The sequence below is a fragment of the Eptesicus fuscus genome, chromosome 14 (assembly GCF_027574615.1).
Source record: "Eptesicus fuscus isolate TK198812 chromosome 14, DD_ASM_mEF_20220401, whole genome shotgun sequence".
NCBI lineage: Eukaryota > Metazoa > Chordata > Mammalia > Chiroptera > Vespertilionidae > Eptesicus > Eptesicus fuscus.
In genome coordinates, this window is record NC_072486.1 from 10,842,042 (window position 1) to 10,863,488 (window position 21,447).

Below are 21,447 nucleotides of genomic sequence, written 5' to 3' on the forward strand. Positions count from 1 at the left end.
GGGAGAAACTGAAATTGTAATCCTGGGGGGGTCACGTGACTCATTAAATAATTAATGCCGATCATCAAGAATGGATGGAGTCAGCAGGGCCTCACTAGGAATGCCTCTCTCAGAAGTAAGACCCCCAACTTCCTATTTGATTTTTTAAAACACACACCGTCCGATTTATTCCTAAAGGCTTTTAACTCCTTCAGGCGGGCCGGAGAGAGCCCTTCAGCGGGGAGGACGGCGCTGGCGGGCCCAGGCTGGGTCTGGGAGGCTTTCTGCAGGGTTCCTGCGAGTCCTGGGAGCGCGCCGCGGCCGGAGATGTGAGTTGGAGCTCGGGTGTGCTGCGGCCGCAGCCTGGCTTTGGTGATGAAGTGGGACGGATGCGCAGACAGTTGGTAATGTTCTGATTCGCACCGGGGAAGGCTGCGGAGATACCACAGGACGGGCGCGCGGCTTTGTTCAATTTTCCCGGTGTTCATAAATCACCCGCGCCGGGCGAGCGAGCGAGCGAGGGAGCGAGCGAGCGCCAAAAGCACCGAGAGAGGCCACAGCGGCGGCGGCGGCCATGGCGAGGGAGAGACCTGGGCAACATCTCTTTGTGACTCATTAGTCTGCACGATTTATGGGGAACAGCAGCCATGAATATTTGACTTGGGGATAAGGAAATAGCAACAATAATAATAACCATAATAATTACAATGCTCCTAAGCGTCGCCGAGCGGGGGTGGCTTGGCAGCTGGTGGCATAGCAGCTCTTTCTGGGACGAAGTTGAGTGGCAACGTGCAGTATGGCTAAGCCCCACCTCACTCAGGGCCATGCCAGGAGCTCCAAGGCCACAGGGGCACTGCCTTTGGGGACCTAGAGGGCGAGTTTGAACCAGAGAAAGGGGCCCAGCATGGGTTCGGCGGCCCCAGGGCCTGGTGGAGGGTGGGGGCTGCGGGCCGGGCGGTGGCGGCTGAGGGCGGCCAGCTTCAGGTGTGGGGCCACTTGTTCAGTGTGCTAGGGGGCTGGGAAGCCTGGGTGGGGGGCAGGGGGCCTGTCAGGTATTGGGTAGCTGCTCCTGGTACTATCAGCAGGATTGCATGGATGCCAGACAGCCACTGAGGGCTGGTTTGGGGCAGGCCAGAGTGTGGGAGGCTAGGCGGGTTTGGGTGAAGGGGTAGTGGGGCAGGGACAGGGCTGTGGAAGCAATCCACTTGGCAGAGAGCCAGCCCAGCGGAGCCGTTCTCCAAGCCAGAGCTCATTGACTGGGACGATTCTCGCCTCTTCCCCGGCATCTTCCCCCCACCCCTCAAGTTGGCTGACCATTTGCTAGTTAGAGAGCAAGAGAGGGTTGCAGAGATCTTGAGGGACAAGGTGGTAGCAGAATTAGGGCATCTAGGAGCTTGTCCCCACTGTGCCAGGTGAGGCGGGTTAGGGCCCCCAGATTGGGGATTGTCCCAGCCCACATCCTTCCCGGTTTCCCCCTGTTTCCAGCAGCCACAGCTGGCCTGCTGTGAGGGACGGGGCAGCCCACTGGGGCAGAGAAGGGACGCGCCCAGGGCTTGAATGAACCAAAATACAAAACCTCGCAAGGCTGCCCGTGGCCTATGGGCTGAGCTGGAGTTTGATTTCGCGCCAAACAGAAATGAACACTATTAGTGAGGTTTCGGGAGAGTCTGTGATTGAATGCTCCCAGACAAGGCTCCCCTTTGTTAGCAAAAGAAAATAAAGCGCGCATTCACACTCCCCAAGTTGAGGTGCGTGAGGAGCTCTCGGAGCGGAGCAGGCTCCCACAGCAAAGCCCCTTCCACCTTCCCATCTCGCTCCGCCTCGTCCATTTCTTCCCCCTTCCCCCTGCCCACCCCCTATATAAAGAAAGAAAAGGAAGAGTGTGGGTGCGGAGATGGAGTATGTATTTATTTTACAAAAATAAATCACCATCTTCAGGCCATTTGTAGACGGGAACCTTTCGAGCAATGAGTGCGCCGCATGGACGAATGCCCTGGCGACTCCTCCGTGTCCGCGTCACCCCGGGGGCCACCCTGGCGCCCGGAACGGCCGCGCTTCCAACTCCGGCCCTCCAGCTCCCTTCCTTCGCAGCCACCGCTCACCCTCTGCTGTTTGTTTATCCGCAGAGCGCCCGGACACCGGAAAAGGCGATTCCCTGAGCGCTCCGGAGTTGGAGACAATTGGGGGTTCAGGCTTAAATATCTTTCGAGGTAAGCGCTGCGCCCACACTCGCCACCGCTTGGGGCTTTGCACCGGGCCTCTGGCAGGAGTTTGCCCTCCCAGGCAGCTGCGGCGCTTGGACAGAGGCTCTGGTCAATATTTAACTTCGGCAGAGTTTTGGAGCTGGGTTATTTTCAGCTGCAAGTTCCGCGAATGCAGGGCTTCAGGCAGACAAAGAGCCCGCAGAAGCCGGCGTTCTGCAGGCAGCGCGGTGGGTCGCAGAGACCAGAGATGTATGTGCTTGGGGGGCGGGGGTGTCAGAAGGATGTATTTGTTTCTTCCAGCAAGTTCCAAACAAATCACTACATGGAACAGCAGGGCAAAAGCCAGCAGAGGCCACGGAGGCGGTGGCCGCCGCGTGGGCCGTTCTACTTGTCCACAGCTGGCGGCGCCCGCGGAGGCTGGGAGCTCGGAACCTGTGGTTAGTCCCGCTCTGCGTGCAGGAAACTGGTCTCACCGCCTCGCAGTTTCTCTCGTCCCTTTGCTTTTCCTCGGCGACAGGGAAGTGGCTGTGTTTCCAAAGTACAGACTGTCGCAGGCAGCGGGACTTCTAGGTTCCTTGAGCCAGGCTGACCCGCTGGTCTTCCTGCAGGAAAAGCACAGGTTTTCTATATCTCAGCGTTTTTATTTTCCTACTTGGAACAAGGGAAAACTCTTTAAAATTCTTTTCCAGTTCTGGCTTAATTTGTTCTCTTAGTTTGGGATGCAGGGAGGTAATTACTGTGGTTTATTACCTTGTAAAAAGATCCATAAATTTCGTGCCTATTTGGGGGAGGGGCCGCTGGAATAGCTGCCCGGAGCTTGGTATGAAGGAATGGGTTTGCTTTGTTCTTTGAGGAATTACTTGTTTTAAAAAGTTTTCTGAGATTTTGTTTTCTGTTCCCTAGGCCCCAGTCTTTCCTAAAATGTTCTCCCCAAATGGATACTAGGTTGCTAATTTATTGCAACATGCTGTTGGTATGCTCTAAGGCTGATACGGTGTTTTAGATACAATTCTTACTTTATTAGCTAGGAAGTAAACAGAGCAATAGTAAAGTTGGGTTACTTTCTCAGCTACTGTATGTCTATTTATATCAAGTATAGACAGAGCATTTCAGGAATTTGCAACTCAGTGTGAACATTTGATTTGCATCTCTGCACACAACACTATCACTGCGTGTATAAACAGTTGCAGGAGTTTGAGACCATGTGTATAAAGTGATATACACATTCGTGTGTGTCCAGAGAACTCGGAGCCCATTTGTAGTGCAGTTGCACCCACAGGAAATATCTCATGTTAAATAATGATCTATAACCTCCACCAAAGAAAAGTGGGCTAAGAGGGCCTAACCTGACGCTGAGTAGAAAAACCACTAGAGTTAACTAAGGGGAGAAACATGTTAAGTGTATTTTTGACAGAGAAATCAGATTGCAGTGTTTGAATACAGATATATCTAATCTGCCAACAGCCTTGCAAATATTGACTAAAGCTCTGCATCCCGAGTCACCTGCTCCTTTCTAGACAACTTTCTGCCTATTTTGGCCCTGGTGGCCTGGATCCAGGGCATGTGTCCCCAGCCCAGGCTCGCCAGGTTGGGGGCTGAGAGAGTGAGGGGAGCGGTACTGGCAGCTGGATTTCCCAGCCTGTGCCTAGATACTTGAGCATCTTCATTCTTGGTCTCCGGAATGGGAGTTTACATGGCCCATAGCCTTGCTCCAGGAAGGACTCCAGAGTGGTGAAGGAGGACTCTCAGCTGCAGCTGCGGGCTCTCTGGTGGCTTGCCCAGCCCAAGCTCTCTCTTGGGGAAGCTGTTTTCACCTTAAAAGTTAAATTTCTTTAGACTGCCTCAGATATGTTCCTTTATGACCCACAAAATCACCTTATCCTACCCCAAGTCAGTAATGTTAATTGTTAAACAGCAGTTGGAGCATTAACTGGGCTGTTAAAAGCGGCATGGAGGCTCCTGGCTGGAGCTGAGATGCCTCTAGGCCTTGCTAGTGTTAAGGCATTTCTCTGAAGCACTACCCAAGACTTCTCCCATTGATTTATGGCCTTGGGAATTTCAATTTGCTCCAGAGGGTTCTGAGAGTTCTGAAGGGGGCCCCTTCCCATCATTGAGTTGAAACCCCTACAGAAACTTTGGTGGGGGAGAGTGGAGTTTACCAACAACTAGGCAAGTACTTCCAGGTCCTTTCTAGGCTATCTGGAGAGCTCAGTGTAAAATATTTGGGGGGTTGGGGGGTAAGAGGAGCAGAGGACAGTGTGTTTCTGGCCTGAGTCCTTGGGGAGACTGGGGAGTGCTTTGTGGAAACCAGCTTTTGGTCCTGTCCACCACCCCCAAACCTGAGAGAGCAGGTTTTCACGTTAGATGCTTACTTTCCAGCTTGTGGCTTAGGTCAGAGCTGGGAAAGTTGACATAGAGGGTCTCTCCTAGCTATACCACAGACAGAACCTCATTGGAATACTGCCACCAGCTTAGGGCAGGGCTCCCTTCCAAGGGGTGTGAGGTCTCCTCCTTTTATTGCCAATCTGATTTGGATACCCTCATGAGCAGGCCCCCTTCCTGAGGGCCCTACAGTCTCACTAGGCCCCTCTGTTCCCCTGCAGGCCAGGAGGGGAGGGGCGGGAAGAATCATGCACAGCCTCCTGCAGCTGCTACAAGTTCGTCCTCCTGCTTAGAGAGGCCTAGCTAACAGAAGACCCGCTCTCCAGGAACAAAAGAATATGGCATGAGGATCTCTCCACCTCAGAGCATTCCCAAAGTTCAGAAACTAAGATCCAAAATGAGGAAGTTTTTAGATAGCCCCTGAGAGGGTGAAATGTTGAAATCAGTGGAGACTGTCACCAAGCAGAAGGCAGGGGTGTGTGTGTGTGTGTGTGTGTGTGTGTGTGTGTGTGTGTGGTCTTATTTATTTCAGCCAGGTTCCTCCTGATAGCAGTTGGTCCAGTTCATTTTCTGCTGGTGGACACAGAGCTGTTTAAGGGGGGGGGGGTGAACAGAAAGGGTCCCAGATTACCTTGTAGTAGATTAGTTCATTTAAGGGATGCTAGGATTTTTTTTTCTCTTCTTGCAAAGACAATTAGATCCTTTCCCCTTACATTTCTCATCATTAGAAGCCTATAATTTCATGTATCATTCTGCTGTGCACTGAGGAAAAGCGTAAGTTCAGGTTTGGCCCGGGCACTGGGTCCTTCCAGAGTCTACAAAACTCTGACCCACCCACCACTCTGGAGCCAAGTACCTATTTCCTACGGGGCTCCCATCCAACAGAACAAAAGCAACCGGACGTTAGCCTTTTGTCAGGTAATGATGGGCCTTTTGCATTTCTACAGTGGCTGTGGTGTGTGGCGTGGGTGTTAGCACATTCCATACAATGGCAGGCCATGAGAGTCAACTGACAGGCCAACCACTACTGGGTTTTCTTCTGGAAACAGGGCCTGGGCCTTGACTTTTGATGTACTGGCCAGAGAGGCGAGAGTGCCTGGGTGTGCTGGGTTCAGCAGGTCTGTGAGTGGAAAACTGTAAGGGAAGTTATGTGGTCTCTAAGAATGGGGACAGCATTGCTGTTTTCTTATGTTTGGATCAAGTGCAAAGAAATATAAGAGAGATAACTGGCCTTGTGCAGCACATGTTGGGGGGGGGGGCACAGATGCCCCCAGCATACAACTTCCCTAGACAAAACTCTTCCCTACTGCTGGTCACGGTCCCTCTCTTCCCGCCCCCCTCCCCGCCCAAAGCTAAATGTTCTGCTTGGAAACCTAGTTCCTTCAGTGATTCCCTATTTCAAATAAAAGGATTTAAGTTGACGTATGACCACGTGAGCACATAATACAGCACATTATTGTGGCATTTGGAGCTGAGACCCGGGCGGCTTCGCCTGTGATTACGTTTTCTAGATTCTCTACAGAGAGAGCTTCTCCCCCCTCCCCCCCCCCACGCACCCACCTCCTCCTTCTCCTTCCCCTTCTCCGGAGAGTGCTCTCCTAGCGGGCTGCAGTTTTCAGCACTCATGGAGCGGCTTTGGGCCAGCTAGCCGATGGGACTCGAGGCCACGCCAGGAGGATGGAATTTATTTTAAGGTATTTCCGTTGATTGTTCATATCTAGAGTGAGTTATGGCTGCGAGAGACAAAGGTCAGGCGAGGAGACCCTGGTTCAGGGACAGGACCCTCAGCCCATCTCTTCCTTTGTTTCTCCTTTAGAACCGAAACCATTTGAAAGATCCCCAGTAGCGCCTCAGACCGAGTTTAATTCCCTGAAAAGTGTTGGGGGGTGTAAAGGAAGGGGCACTTGGGTGCTAATTGGTGGGCCTGGCCGCCTCCAGTGCTGGTGTGGCTTTGTCCACTCCAGCGGGGCTTGAGACCCGGAGCGGAGCCCGCGGAGCCCGAGGCGGAGGGAGGGTCCCGAAGTGGCCACGCAGGTTAAGGTGGCCGGCGCTGCTCTCCCAGGCGACACTGCCTGGAGCGGGTGGACGCTGAGTGAAGGAGAAAGGGAATCGCTGCTCCCCCCATCGCTGCTGTTTGCCGGTGAGGGATGGTGGGCTAGGGCTGAGCAGGGCAGCAGGAGCAGCTGGGAGAAGGAAATCAATGAGTGTGCAGATGCGCTGCCATTTTATTGATGATGCTTCAGGCCACTTTGTTCAGCGCTGGGTTGCAGAATGCCATTTCTCACACGCGGGATGGAAGGAGCTGGACCCCAGGACACGCCTTTGTTTCTCCGCACACCCTCTGCCCGGTAGGGGTGGAGGAGGACAGCTCGGATTTAGGAGAGGCTTGGGGTGGCCAGCGTGCCGGACGCCCAGGAGCTCTGTTGTTCTAATGCTGGGGAGCCAGAGGGACGAGGGCGCCTGAGCTGGGTTTGGGCTTGGTAATGAGTGTGGCGTGCAGAGTGGGAGGACTGGCCGGCGCGCTCTGGGCTGCAGGGAAGTCCGGAGGCAGAGCCCCAGAAACGGTGCTGTCGCCGGAATGGAGGCAGATGAGAGGGGAACTGTGTGCTTCCGAATTACTGGGAAAGCCCTAGCTAATTGGGCCTTGGGGACCCAGTGCTCCTGGGAGAGATGGGAACTCCGGGAAAAGGTGAGGGAAACTTCGCTTTCCTCCACTCTCAGAGCTGGAGAGGGGTGCCTACCAAGAGTCAGGAAGCACATTTGCCCCGTGACTTTTTTTTAAAAAAAATCTTATTTTTTCTTTCTACTTCAAAAAAAAATCAAATGAAGCTTACCTACTTGAGTGGGACGCACTTCCCTGGAAGAGAAGGGCCGCTCCCCCCTCCCCCTCTGCCAGCCTCGGCGGTAACGTGTTTAACTGAGGCCGTTTCAAGTGCTCTGAAACACCCCTTAGAAATAAAATGTAAGCTTTAATTGCTGTTCAATTACTTGTCAGCATTTCATTTGATTTATGACCCAGTTCTGGCGCATTTCTGACCCAGTTAAAGACTCATAAATAATATAGTTTCACTGGAAAGAACAAGAGAGGGAATAGAGGTTTGTTAAAGGCATCTTTTATTGTGGCTTCAGTACCAGCGAGCGGAGTCGATATCTCAGGGCGGACCCTCCAGCTGGTTCCGTACCAAAGTGCGCAGCGCGAGGAAAGCAGCCGCCGCAGACAGAGCCGGCGCGGCTTTTCCTCCGAGGAAGGAGCGAGAGAGAGAGCTACACTGTAGCTGTGAGAAAGCTTAGCCCCTTCTCACCCCCCAACGCCAGCCTCACCCCCACAGGCAAGTGTGTTTCCTCCTGACCTTTCCTACCCATTTGGGGGTTCGGAGGCCTCTTCTTGCCCACAGCCGTTCCTCACCTTGGACCCTGGCTGCCCAGCCAGCGCTCCCAGCCACGGTGGCCTCTCAGACACGTCACAGATAGACCCCAGAAGGCAGCAGTGTGCCCTCGCTGTTCCAAATATTCTTCTAGAGCCGAGAAAAGGGCTTCTTCTGGAACCCGTCGGCGAGAGGTTGGGAGCACGGGGACTTGGGGGGAATTTGGGGAGCCATGGGGTCTTCTTAGCAAAGAAAACCTCAGTGGTTTTGGTGGAGCCGGGTGCCTGGCTGCGGGATTGGCCTGGAAAGGACACAGCAGCAGCCAAGGGTAGTTTCTGGCAATGGAAAATCGACAGGAGGAATTTTTGTCTTAAAAAAAACACACCAATAAACAAAAAAAATGACCTTTAGCTATTATAAATTATTATCTTTTAATCACCCCGCCTGCCTTGTTTCAAAAACCAACACTTTGGATTTTAGCAGAGGGGCCTGGACCCAAGGCGCCAGACTCCAGCCTTGAGGTCTGAACCCCGGTTCTGCCCGCGGCAGCCTGCGCCCAGAAGCCACCTATCGAGGCTGGCGGTGGCCCCGGCCCCGGCTCCCGTCCCAGCTCCCCCCGGCTCCCCGGCTCCACAGCTTGGCGGGTCCAGCTCCCGCATTTTGCCCAGCACAGGGTTGGCGCTGGTGGGAAGGTATGCGCCCCGGGCGCCCCAGCCCTCACCTCGGTGCCCTGGATCCCTTGGCCGGCCGGCCGCCCTGGCAGGTCTCACAGAGCTGGCCGGCCCTGCAGGCAGCTGGCTCAGCTGAGCAGCGTGAGAGTCGCGTCAGCAGTTTGGAGGAGAAAGTGCGGGTTGATTATTGACCCACGCCTTCTTTCTTCAAATGCCACACCGGACCTGGCCAGTTTGAAGAGAAAATGCCGCCGAGCGGATTTCTGTGGCCGGCTCTCGCCTCCTACGCCGCCCGGCTCCCCCTTTCAAGTCGAGCTGCTGCAATATGCCATAAGGAGCAAGTGTTTGCTGTTTTGTGCTCTGTTTACAGCTTTGGGGCGCCGAGTCATAAATCTTGCCCAGCCATAAATGACAAAAACCATTGGTATGCATGAGGCCACCCTGGCCGCGAGTGCTTTTTGATTTCTCCCTTCTCCCTGGGCTTTGTTTTTGCTCTAAGGTGACACTTTGGCTCCCTGACAGTTTAAACACACTACTTATATTTTTAACACCTTCCTTTGAGAAGGACCGGCCGCTGACACCTTAGAATTGCACGAAAGCTCCATTTCTCCCTTTTTGTCACACACAGACCCTTGCAGGGTTCGCTTCTGAATCTGGGGAGTTGAGCGAGGCAATAGGAGGGAGGAAGACTGTCCTCCTTCAAGTTGTGGGAATATTCGGGCACATCCAGGCCTTCCCTCTGCTCAGGGACCCTGTGTACCACTAGCTAGGGTGCGGGTGGCTGCCGCAGATGCGGGTGGCTGTTGGGGTCAGAGCTTTATCAGTCCTTTCCTGTGAGTGACCTGCATGTTCGTCCTGTGACCCCGCACACAAGAGCTGGAGGCCCAGGTTTCTGGAACCTTGTGCGTACCTGAGCCTGGGGCTTCCCATCCCCCCCATCTCCCGGCTCCTTCTCTCCCGGCTGCCAGGATTTCAGTGTTTCTGCCTAGAAACATAACCACAGGCAGCCCTGTCGGCTCTTGGGGAGGTCTCCCGAGAAAGGAGGCCCTATCCGAGCCCCCCCAAAGATTGGCTTTGTGGTTCTTGGATTGGGGGTGGCAGGTGAGGGCAACTGCCCAAAGTCTGGGGAACTCTCTCTGGTTCCTGTTCTCCTCGCCCCTCAACTGGAAGTGTCTGGGGCCGAGGGTGACACGGTTTCTCAAACGGCTTCCTAAGAAATAGAACCCGGCGAGAGACCCCCTTTGTGAGAGCCCGTGGTCCTCATTAGCATAATTTTCCTGGACTTTAGTGACGCCCAGGAGCGAGCAGAGGGAGGGCGTGGGGTTGGGGTGGGGGGGAGGCTGCCCTCCTCCTGCCGCCGCTGAGCTCCCCACCTCGCTCCTGGCCCTCCCCTCGCTCAGCCCCATCCCCCACGCCGGCCCCAGCCCCAGCCGCCTCGGTCTCCCCTCCCGCCCGCCCCCACCCCCCCCCCCGCACCCCCACCCAGCCGCTGCTCCGCGTGTAATATTCATAAGAAACATACCCAAGTCGGTGCCACTAGCCCAGGCGGAGCCCCGCGCGGCTAGCGCTTATCTCCGGGCCACGGCTGCTGCCCTCGGGAAGGGCAGGGGGCGGGGGTGTGGGGGAGGGGAGGGTGGGTGGGGTGGGTGGGAGGGGGGGTCCGAGCCGCCCCAGTCCGCCCTGGGCGAGCGGTGCCGGAGCAGCGAGGCGGCCACGCTCTGCGCCTGGGCGCCTGGGCCCCGGGGTCTCCCTCCCGCCCGCCGTCTCGGCTGATGCCGAGGGTCGGTGCCCGTCCCGCGCCGAGGGGACCCGGCCGGGCCGCCGAGCCGGGCCGGGGCCGGAGCCCGAGCCCGAGCCCGAGCCCAGCCTGCGCTCGCGGCGCTCGTCAGAAGTTAAGGTAAGCGGGGCCGCCGGCCGCTCTCGGCGCTGAATGGCGGAGTGTACGTCTCGGTGATTTATGGCCGCAGACTTCCATCTCGGTTCAAGAAGAGTTCACAAGCCGGAGCTTCCTTCCCGGCAGTGACTGATACCCTTACACTTCGAGTTCAGGCCGCCTTCCCTCCCCGCCCCCACCCCTGCCCGCTCCCCTGGCCCGGCCGCAACTTCACGGGGCTGGGAAGGGAGGGAGGGAGGGGGGGACCGGGGGAGCTGGGGGCTCTCGCCCCGCGTTCCCAGTTAAACTCGGGGTGAGGGCCGGCCGAGGAGGGGGCGGGAGTGGAGAGAGGGAGCGGTGTCTGCAGGCAGGAGGTTGAAATTTGGGCAGATCTTCCAGAGAGACAATGGGGCTGGCTTCCCGCACTCAACTCAGCCTGTTCAGCGCGCTCAGCGCTCGCACCTGGGGGTGACGGAAACAGATCTTCTCGGAGGAATCTCCTCCCCTCCCGGCCCGTGTTTGGGGGTGCAAGGCAAAGTTTCCCGGCTGGCAAATCGCCAACTTCTTTACTAGGTTGTAAACTTTGGGGGCTGGGTTGGGGGTGGTGGACTGTGTGGGCCCCAGCTGGGTATCTGCTGACCTTAAACAATAGGAAGCACTTCAGTGGGGTCTGGGAGGGGAATTCATATTTTAAGTTTATGAGGGTTGTTGTTTGCTCTTTGACTTTAAAAGGTATTTTTGTTATTCTACAACTTGACACAAAGACTTGGGTAAACAGCAGGCCGGTGTAGCTTATGATAATGGGTTAGCAATTCACTTGAAATAGTGCACATTCAAAATCAACTTAATTTTGTTTTATCTAATATCTTGCTGTTCAAGTGTCTGGAGTAATTTTCTGAACCTGACGTTTTATTTTACACAAGCCTAGTATCTTAAAAATTTATGATGGCAGACATTAACACTGCCAAATGTAATAGGAACTGTTTTCAGTGGAAGAACAGGAAACAGACATTAAAGGCTATTCAGTTTCAAATTTTATTTTATCATTTATTTACTTTTGATTATGGTATCTGTAGCCTTCCATCTCCAAAAGAGAAACAATACTCCAGGGCTCAAGATCACGCACAATAACTCTGGATAAGGGATGCTGTAATTTTTAATTGAGGTTCTGGAAAATTAATGGTGCTTGTTTTCCAGATGTTGGTGAGATTGTTGGTTTAATAATGAAATTCAAAGGAGTTCGTTATTAAAGACAAAATTACAGTGTAATCATCCACTGGTAGATGCTTATTACATTATTTTTTTCTGGTTAACAAAGTGTCTGCTATTCCTGGAAAACTTGAATAACTTCAGGACTCAAATACACAGAGTTGGGGGTGTGAAGTGCAAACCATTTTCTTCATGAATTTGTCATTGTAATTTTCTTAAGTGGTCGGACACTAACATTCTGAGTGTGTCAGAGTGTGACTGTGAATATATGAACTCACATGGAACTTTTCTGAGCAGAACCCGAGCTTGACCATGCAAAGGTTGGGGGGGCGGGGAACAGATTTCACTTCTGCAAACTGCTTTCTAAAACACAAAACAAACAAAAAAAAAGACTTGAGAAGGCTTTCCATTGCTTTTTAGATTTCCAGGGTTGCCCTTTGCTTGGTGTTTCTGAAGCAGGTAAATAGGCCAAGTAACAAATATCAACAACAACAGCACACAAAGATCAGGGAACTCTGGCAGGATTTTATGGCTTGTGCTTCCATCCCTCGTCCAGAGCCAAATGACCCCCATACATCAAATTACATAGCAGTTTCTAAGACAGAACCTATTATCGTTAAGTTGGAAGGAGAGTTCAAGCCGTGGTCATGGAGATGAACGCTGGTTTTTCAGGTTCCTGGTGGGTTGTTTTTTTCTCTAATCCATCATGTTTTAACAGGTAGAATTTGATAGTTGCCTGAATAACAGCACCTCAGAAAATCCGAGGCAGGAGGGTCTGGGGACCTTCTTCTGCAGCGGAGAAGAGGTGGGAGTGGCTTGCTGAGACTTGCCTGAGAAATAGGAAGAGGAGAGGAGTAAAAAGCTGTCCAGGATCTGAGTTTGATTTGCTGGAGTGGGTGTTGGTGGTGGGCCCTCCTCACACAGGATGTCCCATCTAAAGTTTTGTCTCTCCCCTTCTCAGCCACAAGGGGCTCATTTGGAGGCGGGCCATATCCCTGCAAAGGGAGAATAACTGCCTAACCATCCCAGCTTCTGAAATTCAGTAGGGTCGAGTAGGGCAATTACCTGAACATTGTTTGTGCATACCTTCCTTTTGGTTCTGGAGCATCCAAAATGGGGGTGGATGGGCTATCACTCCCTGTCAGGGCTCTTTGGCAAATGCAAGTGGTAAAGCGAGAATTGGAGGAAAAAAAATTGGCGACTCCCCTTTGCCTCCTTGCCCCTTCTCCAAAATTTCCAGAGGGAGGGGGACCTGGGGCTCGCTGGAGGAGGTGCCGGAGCAGAGAGGAGGGGACACCCTGAATGTCTTCCTCCTTGGAAAAGAAGGATCCCAACCCTGTTCCTTTCTAACCCATCAGGCCTTTCTTCTTGTGGACTCCAGCTCCCAGCCCTCACTCACTCTCCTCCTCTCTCCCCGGAAAACCCCCCAACTCCAGACGCAAGTTAAGCAAATATTTGTAGCCGCCAGTAAATTCCAGCGGCTTTTTATAGCGCGGCTCTCTGCGCCCGGGGCCAAGTCGTGCAGCTAAATATTGCTGACCACTTTTTCTTTTATGGCTTTCATGTCACTTAGCTATTGAGAGTAAGATGGATTTGCGCGGAGCCCTCACCGCGCGATTCTCACCCCCCCAGGTCTGCGCGGGGCAGCCATTGGCGGCGGAGCGTCACGTGACCGCGGGGGCGTGCCAATGTGCGCCCTCACGGGTGTCCAGCCCCTGTCAGAGTGTGTGATCAAGATCGTGAAACAACGCGATGCAAAAAGCGACCTACTACGACAGCTCCGCGATCTACGGTGGCTACCCCTATCAGGCAGCCAACGGGTTCGCTTACAATGCCAGCCAGCAGCCATACTCGGCGTCCGCAGCTCTGGGCGCGGAGGGCGAGTACCACCGACCCGCCTGTTCACTCCAATCACCCGCCAGCGCTGGGGGCCACCCTAAGGCGCACGAGCTGAGTGAGGCCTGTCTGCACACCCTGAGCGGGCCGCCCAGCCAGCCCCCAGGCCTGGGCGAGTCACCCCTGGCCCCGCCACCGCCCCAGGCTGCGCCCCCTGCCCCTCAGCAGCCTCAGCCACCTCAGCAGCCCCCTGCGCCAGCTCCTGCCGCGCCCCCAGCCCCATCTTCAGTCTCCCCACCTCAGAATGCCAGCAGCAATCCCACCCCTGCCAGTGCGGCCAAGAGCCCCCTACTCAACTCGCCCACCGTGGCCAAACAGATCTTCCCCTGGATGAAGGAGTCTCGGCAGAACACAAAGCAGAAAACCAGCGGCTCCAGCTCAGGTAAAGGGGTGCCTTCTGGAGGAGGGTCCTCTGGCCTGGCTCCAGGTTTCCCAAGCCAGCTCCAGGCACAGCCAGCACGGTTCGGAGCGCTGGAACATTTCCAAGGACCCATTGCTCCTCCTCTCTGTCCTACACAGGTTTCCAGAGTCTTTGCAACTAGGGCGGTGACAGGACTATGTGCACAGGAAACCCCAGAGAGACCTAATGGAAGTCTCTCTGGACTTCTCCAAGAGCGAGGGGGCCTAGTGAGTTTGGAATCACTTCTTCTACTCTTGGAGTCAGGACCTTTGTGCAGAGCAAACATGAGCTCCACTTCCTTTTTCATACAATTCTTCATTTTTAGTGAAATATTGACACCCACCCCACACTGAAATGTGTCAGAGTAAAAGCAGGTCAAATCACCCTCCAATTCAGAATCAATGCCTTGCTTATAATCAGCCTATTTTAAATTTTTGCTCCAGCAGATGGAGCGGCTGCCTTGCCTCTGGGAAGGCCCTACTCAGATTTAGCACAATGAAGGCAGCCAGGATCTCCTCTGGGAGGGGATTCAGACTTGTCATCCTAATGGGAACCACATGGGCTTCCTGGAATCTGACTCCAGTGGATGATAGGCCCTAGGCCTTGGGGCTTCCCAGTATCCCAGTTACCTTTGCCCCCTGCCTTCTCCAGTTGCCAGTGCTCTATTCTGAGAATCCGGGACCTTCCTGCACTAGGATTTGGGGGCCAGGGAGGACACAAGATTAGTAAGCAAAGCTGGGGCAGGCTGCTTGATGACATGGAGAAACCTAATTAGTAGGACCCAGCATCAGGGGCCTGGGCCTCGCCACCAGAAATGGATACTGTTGATGCGTTCTCTTCCTTTGAGCAGAGAAGGCCTCCAGATTGGGGCTCCTGCTGCACCCATCTCCACTGGGGAAATTAGGGTCCAGTTGAGGCCACTGTCCAGTCTCTCAGACAGACAGTGAATGAAGGGAAGGGTTATGAGCGTATATTAGGTGGCCCACATTCCGGTCAGTGGGAAGGGAATGAAGGTGGCGAGACCTGCCCACAGGGAGTGTGCAGTCTTACAGGCCTGCAGGACCAGGCGTCAGAAAGTGAAGGAAATACAGACCAGGATGGCCAACTGGGGGTTCTGCTTTTCTGGCCTTTACCCCTTTGGAGAAGCCTATGATTTGCAACTTGACTGAATAAGGGGCTACCTACCAGCAGTTTCCCCCCAGGATGGAGGAAGCACGCCCTTCCTCCCTCACCCTTTCTGGGCCCTGACAAATAGAGGGCGCTTTGGGGTTTGTAGCAAGGAGGGGTCTGGTTGGGGAACAGCCCCTGACACCACTCTTCCTCTCTTCTGTCCTGGCAGGGGAGAGCTGCGCAGGCGACAAGAGTCCGCCTGGGCAGGCGTCCTCCAAGCGGGCCCGCACGGCCTACACCAGCGCGCAGCTGGTGGAGCTGGAGAAGGAATTCCACTTCAACCGCTACCTGTGCCGGCCACGCCGCGTGGAGATGGCCAACCTGCTGAATCTCACGGAGCGCCAGATCAAGATCTGGTTCCAGAATCGCCGCATGAAGTACAAGAAGGATCAGAAGGGCAAGGGCATGCTGACGTCATCAGGGGGCCAGTCCCCAAGTCGCAGCCCCGTGCCTCCGGGCGCTGGCGGTTATCTGAACTCGATGCATTCGCTGGTCAACAGTGTCCCCTACGAGCCCCAGTCGCCCCCGCCTTTCTCCAAGCCCCCCCAAGGCACCTATGGGCTGCCCCCTGCCTCCTACCCCGCCCCTCTGCCCAGCTGCGCGCCCCCGCCGCCCCCACAGAAGCGCTACGCAGCTGCAGGGGCAGGCGCGGGGGGCACACCCGACTACGACCCGCACGGGCACGGCCTGCAGGGCAACAGCAGCTATGGGACCCCACACTTACAGGGAAGCCCCGTCTTCGTGGGGGGCAGCTATGTGGAGCCCATGAGCAACTCTGGGCCCGCCCTCTTCGGCCTAACTCACCTCCCCCACGCTGCCTCGGCTGCCATGGACTACGGGGGTGCCGGGCCGCTGGGCAGCGGCCACCATCACGGGCCTGGGCCAGGGGAGCCGCACCCCACCTACACGGACCTTACCGCCCACCATCCTTCTCAGGGAAGAATTCAGGAAGCCCCCAAGCTCACCCACCTGTGATGGTGGACTCGGGGCTGCGCGCCAGGAGAGTCCGTCCCCCCACCCCCATACCTTCCTTCTTCGTTTGCTTTTTTTTGTTTTGTCTTAAGGTTTTCCCTGCACCTCCCTTTTCTCTCTCCTCCGCCCCCTTCCACCCCCCCCCCCCCGTTTTGTTTTCTTTGGTACCGCGTTTTTATAGTTTATGTGACGTAGCAATCTTGGTTGCTGGAATGGCTGTCAGTATCAGTAGCGATATTTATCTTCGGCCGCTGGCCCGCACCCTTTACCGTCTCCACTCTTTGATCAGAAACAGGGTATATGAACAAATTTTCTAGCCGAGTTCTTCAATGTGAATTTGTTCGTACATTATGGCTCCCGAGGGGAAGCAATTACTTTTTTTTTTAATTTTAGTTTTTTTTTATTGCACTTCTTGTAAAGAGCGAGAAAAAAAAAATCAAAGGCGCTTTGAAACAGGGGCTCCCTGTGTAAGGATGACTAAGTGTACGTCTTTCCGTGTGTGTATGCTGGTGAACAGTCAGATTTATTTATATTTTTTTTGCAAGCATTGAATAATCTAAGTTTTAAATATTATTTATCCCCATCCGTTCGTATTTATATTAAAGAAATTCTGTACCCTGGTTGTTCAGAAGGTTTCGTGGGCCTTTTGTTCAATGGTGCATTGGCGTACATAGGAAATTTTTTATTTGAAAGGGAAATGTAATTTCTTTATTAAAAAAAATGGTAATGATGCAATAATACCAGAGAGGATCCAGCTTTCGAAAACAGTGGTTTTAAGTTTGTAACATCCGGCGAAACTGAAGCAAACAATCTGTAAACGCGAAAAATGCTAGATTTGTTTTGAGAGTTCTACATTCCTTGCTGCTCACACTCTGAGAAACAGAACAAAAAAAAAAATAAATAAAAGTTTTTATTCTGAATAATATCCGCGTTCGGAAGGGGTTCTTTGGCCGAAGATGGGGTTCCGCGTGGAACTGAGGCAGAGGCGACGGGCCGAGCCGGCCGAGGCCTCCCTGCAGCCGGCGGGGCCTGGCCGGGCGCGCGGCGAGTTCTCGGGCGGAGGAGGCGGCGGAGGCGCCGAGCGGCCAGCCCGCGGCGCCGCCTGGTTCCCAGCTGCCACGGAGCCCGCGGCGGGCGCTGGGGCTGCGGAGAGCCGGGTGCGGGAGAAACAAAGGCAGCCGACCCGGGCGCGGCGGGGGGCGCACAGGTGCGGGGCAGCGCCGCCGGGACCGGGCGGGCTGTCTTCCTGTCCACGACCGTCCTCCGTCAAAGCGGACCAGCTAACGCCTCAACCTGGGAAATCGCCAGCCGCAGAGGCTGCCGAGCCCTTTCGGGGGGCAACCGGCCTCTCCACGGATGCTTCGCGGCCCATTACCCGGCCGGAGGAGGAAAGAAGCATTTCTGAAATTGCCATCGGGAGCGAGGCGGCTCGGAGGAGACTGAGAGGCTCGCCCACGTCTCCGTCTCCAGAAGGACTGAGCCCTTCCCTGGACTACTGGAGCCCCAGCATCGGCTTCCTCTCGGAATTTGGGATTTGGCATTCTCTGGATTTATTCCCTCTCCTTCTTCCCTCCCCGCTTTTTTTTTTTTAATGGCCTCAGGGGGAGGGGGAGAGAGAAAGGAGATTAATATCTTCCTAATAAAAATGCATTTTTAAGTACTTCTTTCATTTGATGCTACAGGAGCTAGATTACATTCCTATTTATTCCTGGGCTGCCCGCTGGCTGGCGAAGGCAGAGGCAGGCTCAGGAAGGGAAGCGTTTTCATCTTCAGATTAAAGAATTGCTCAGAGAAGGAACCAAATTCAGAAAGTGCAAACCTCAGAACTGCATCCCCATCAGCATCCCACCTCAGAGCTGGAAGCGAGGAACCACCTGCGTCTGGGGATCTGGAGCATCTGCTGTGAGAACTAAGTCCCCCTTCTCCTTGGATTCTGTGTTTCTGAGGCAGAGGTGGGAAATGTCGCCATTTTGTTTGCAATCCAAAATATCCATCTTCTGGCCTCTGTCTTCCCCCTGAGAAGCTCCCTCAGATGGTCTGTAGAGACAGGCACTGGAGCCATTGCTGGGTACCTGCAGGCCTGCAGGAGCCGCTTGGAGGAGGCCTCCTCACGGTTTTTAAGAAAAAGAAAAGGGTTCGGAAGATGCAAACCTGGGCAGCTGTAAAGATCTGGGTGTTTCTCTCACAGCCAGAGGTGCTTTCCCCACATCTGTCCTGGGGTTCCTGAATATATATATTCTTTCTAAAGAGTTTATGGAAGAAGTGGGTTAGCACCCCACCTCACGCCACCCTCCCTGCGGAAATATGGCAAATCTCAGAAACATGGAGGCCGGAAAGCAGTCTTTGTGAGGACTGGAGCCTCTGCCCTCTGGTTGTTCATATCTAAACTAGGCAGGATGAAGAGCTGCAAGAGTCCTCTTTTAAGTAATAATTTAAGAGAAACGCATAAAATTAAAATTACCTGGGAAAATAAGGAACAGTGTGAAGAAGAGAGGGGGAGGGAGGGAGGGAGGGAAGGAGAGAGAGAGAGAGAGAGAGAGAGAGATCCTCAGAGAGGAATAGTGTTCTGACATACCACCATTGGAACCCATTTCTAAAATCTACTCTTTAGCTGAGGGAGGACTGGTTTGGAGGCTTCCTCCTTCCCCCAGGGCAGAGGTTTTTAAATGAGTCTCCAATATGATTTTCCACATCTTGCCAGAGACATTCATTGTGGCTTTCAAAGAAAAAATATCGATCTCACCCTTAGCTTCCTAGATATTAAAAAGAAATCCTTATTAAAATATCTCCTGAGTTAAAGTAATAGGTTTGGAGAAGATTCCTGTGTTGAATGGCCAGAGAAAAGCGTTTTCTTCCAGATGGTATTTGAATTAAGGCCGCTGAGGCAGCAGAAACCTCTCACCCACGCAGCCCCTGACAAAGCCTCGGTGATGTGGGAGCAGCTACGCTCCCTCTTGGAGCTCCCCCTCCCCTTAAGTCCTCAATATTTTCTGGTAAAAAGCAAATGCCAAAAGCTGCCACCCCAGAGTCCGAAAAGCACTTTCCTAAAAGCAGCCTTCTAACTCTTTCCGCTGCCAAAAAACATCTTTGAAAAGACTAGTTTTCCGTGTTTACTTGCGTTTCCTGCTCTCCTCTTTGCTGGGCCACATTTGATCTTGGAAAGAGCTCGAAGCTGAAATGTGTTCTTAAGGGCCAGAAGCTGTCAAGGCTTTTGGTGAGCAAGATTGATCGCACCCAGACTTCCTTCAGAGCTTTGTTTGGAATAAAAGCAAGAAAACTGAAAAACCTCACATTTTCCAAAATAGCATCTCTATCTGTAAGGCCATGCTCTGGGCTAGTCAGCGATGGAGGGCACTTTATATCAATTTCCAACCCAAACCCCCTTCGATGCCGGCCTCAGAGATGGAATCCTCTCCTGCGCCTCGCTCGGCCTTGCCTGTTTTCTGCACAGGGCTTTCTCTCCCGCCAACCCCTCTCTCCCCAGCCATCAGAATGATTTATTTTCCTGCCACTGGTGCCTGCTGGCCTGGGGGAGTCTGATCACTCGGTCCATTTCAAAGGAAGCAAAGGCGGATCCTCCTCCTCAGGGTTTGGGGGGAAAGAGATGCCCTCCAATTTCTCTCTCAGCCCCCTCCCTTCTTTCTGGCTTGGTGGATTTCTAAAAAGTTACTGTTTGGTACCTAAAGGTGTTGTCTTTTGAACCCTCCAGCACAGTCCAAGATGCGCCCAGTCTCACATCGCGGAATTGTGGGGGGGGGGGAAAGAGAGAGAGAACGAACAGAGAAAGAGAACCTGTATCATTCCTCCGTGGGTCGCCCTGTCTCACCTGCGGTGCTGTTTCCCACAACAGAACCAAACATCCCTGGTGGCCAAGGAGCGGGACACGATTCGGGCTGCTTCTGAACCAGCAAGCTCCCCATCGGAGCGACAAGGAGAAGAAGGGAAGGAGAAGGAAGGAAGGAAGGAAGGAAGGAAGGAAGGAAGGAAGGAAGGAAGGAAGGAAGGAAGGAAGGAAGAAAGAAAGAGGAAAAAGAAACAACTGCCTTCTCCCTCCCTGCTGCTAACTTCCAACAGACTTCCTGGAAATACTCACCGCACCCGAGCCCTGCGGGTATGAAACCCAGAATGCCAGGAGCCGCACGACTGCGCTGCTCGGGGCAGCATTTCTCTGGCTGGCCGCCGCCCTGGCTACAGGGATTTGAACACATGGACCTGGGGTGGTTGTCTCGCTTGGCACATGCATCTCTCTCTGAGCCACTCCTGAAAAGTTGATGGCGCAGGAAGCTCGGAGAGCAGCTCCCGTCTTCCGCTTCCCTCTGGAGCCAGACGCAGAGCGGCCGCGGAAAAGCCAGCTAACAATGGGCCGGGCCGGGTCTGGGGGCGCGGGACTCCGAGCTGGGCTTTTGGAGGGGGGCGAGGGCCTGCGAGGGTGGGGGGAGAGGAGAAGTGGACAGAGGGGAGAGAGGGAGGGGGAGAGGAGGGGGGAGGGGGGAAGAGGAAAAGAAGGAAAGAGAGGAAGGAAGACCAGGGCAGAGAGGAGATCAGTTCTGAGGTCCAGGAAACGGTTTGGGAAAAGGCGGAGGAGCAAAAGGGAAATAAAAGAGGGGGGACCCCAAAATGAATCAATCTCTCTCTCTCTCTCTCTCTCTCTCTCTCTCTCTCTCTCTCATCTCCTCTCCCTCTGCTCCTTCCTCCTGCCTTAGCAGAACTTATGTGGCTGGGATGGGGGCCCTCGGGTGTCAAAACTTTGAAGATTAATGGATTACTTTGTTAATGACTGCAGGCGTCAAACTGAGGCGCTTAAATGATTTGTGAGGTGCGAGGCGTCTTCCCGACAGCCCCAAACAATGCGCGGAGTGTGCGGGGGAGGCCGCGGGCGGCCGCCGGGCCGGCAGCCGCTCCCACTCGCTCCCACTCGCTCCCTCACACGCACCGCCGGGCGCACACACCAGGTCGCTGCGGATCGGGAGGCAGGCAGGCACCCTCGCCCCCACGCCCTCCCGGGCATCCCCACCCACACCCACATATATGTGTTTTTTGCCCAGAAAAAAGTGTAAATAAAGCCTCGCTGGCCCCCAATGAGGCGTTCCTTCCCGACTTTTTTGGATCAATCAAACAGACAGTGGCTTCTTTTGATTAAAGCCCAAATTGTCATTGGGCAGAAGCAATCATGTGACAGCCAATTCGGTCCAATTTCAACCTTGTCTCCATGAATTCAATAGTTTAATAGTAGCGCGGTCCCCATACGGCTGTAATCAGTGAATTAGAAAAAAAACACCCCAGCAGCGATCTTCTATGATAGATTTTTTTTTCTCCCCCTCCGCAC

The 21,447-nt window shown here is 54.1% G+C and overlaps 1 protein-coding gene and 1 long non-coding RNA gene across 2 annotated transcripts; one reads left to right on the forward strand and one right to left on the reverse strand.

Moving 5' to 3' along the window:
• The first annotated feature begins 283 nt into the window (after positions 1 to 283).
• HOXA3 (homeobox A3) lies at positions 284 to 16,142 on the forward strand. The gene is made up of 4 exons (XM_054726022.1): positions 284 to 308; positions 2,106 to 2,189; positions 13,316 to 13,961; positions 15,319 to 16,142. The coding sequence occupies exons 3-4, from the start codon at positions 13,436 to 13,438 to the stop codon at positions 16,122 to 16,124; spliced, it is 1,332 nt and encodes a 443-aa protein (XP_054581997.1). The 5' UTR covers positions 284 to 308; positions 2,106 to 2,189; positions 13,316 to 13,435; the 3' UTR covers positions 16,125 to 16,142.
• LOC114233929 (uncharacterized) lies at positions 7,668 to 10,229 on the reverse strand. Its single transcript, XR_008558081.1, has 3 exons — positions 10,124 to 10,229; positions 8,652 to 8,919; positions 7,668 to 8,265 (listed from the first exon to the last, which is right to left on the reverse strand). It is a non-coding gene; the product is annotated as an uncharacterized LOC114233929 (long non-coding RNA).
• Positions 16,143 to 21,447: the final 5,305 nt, after the last annotated feature.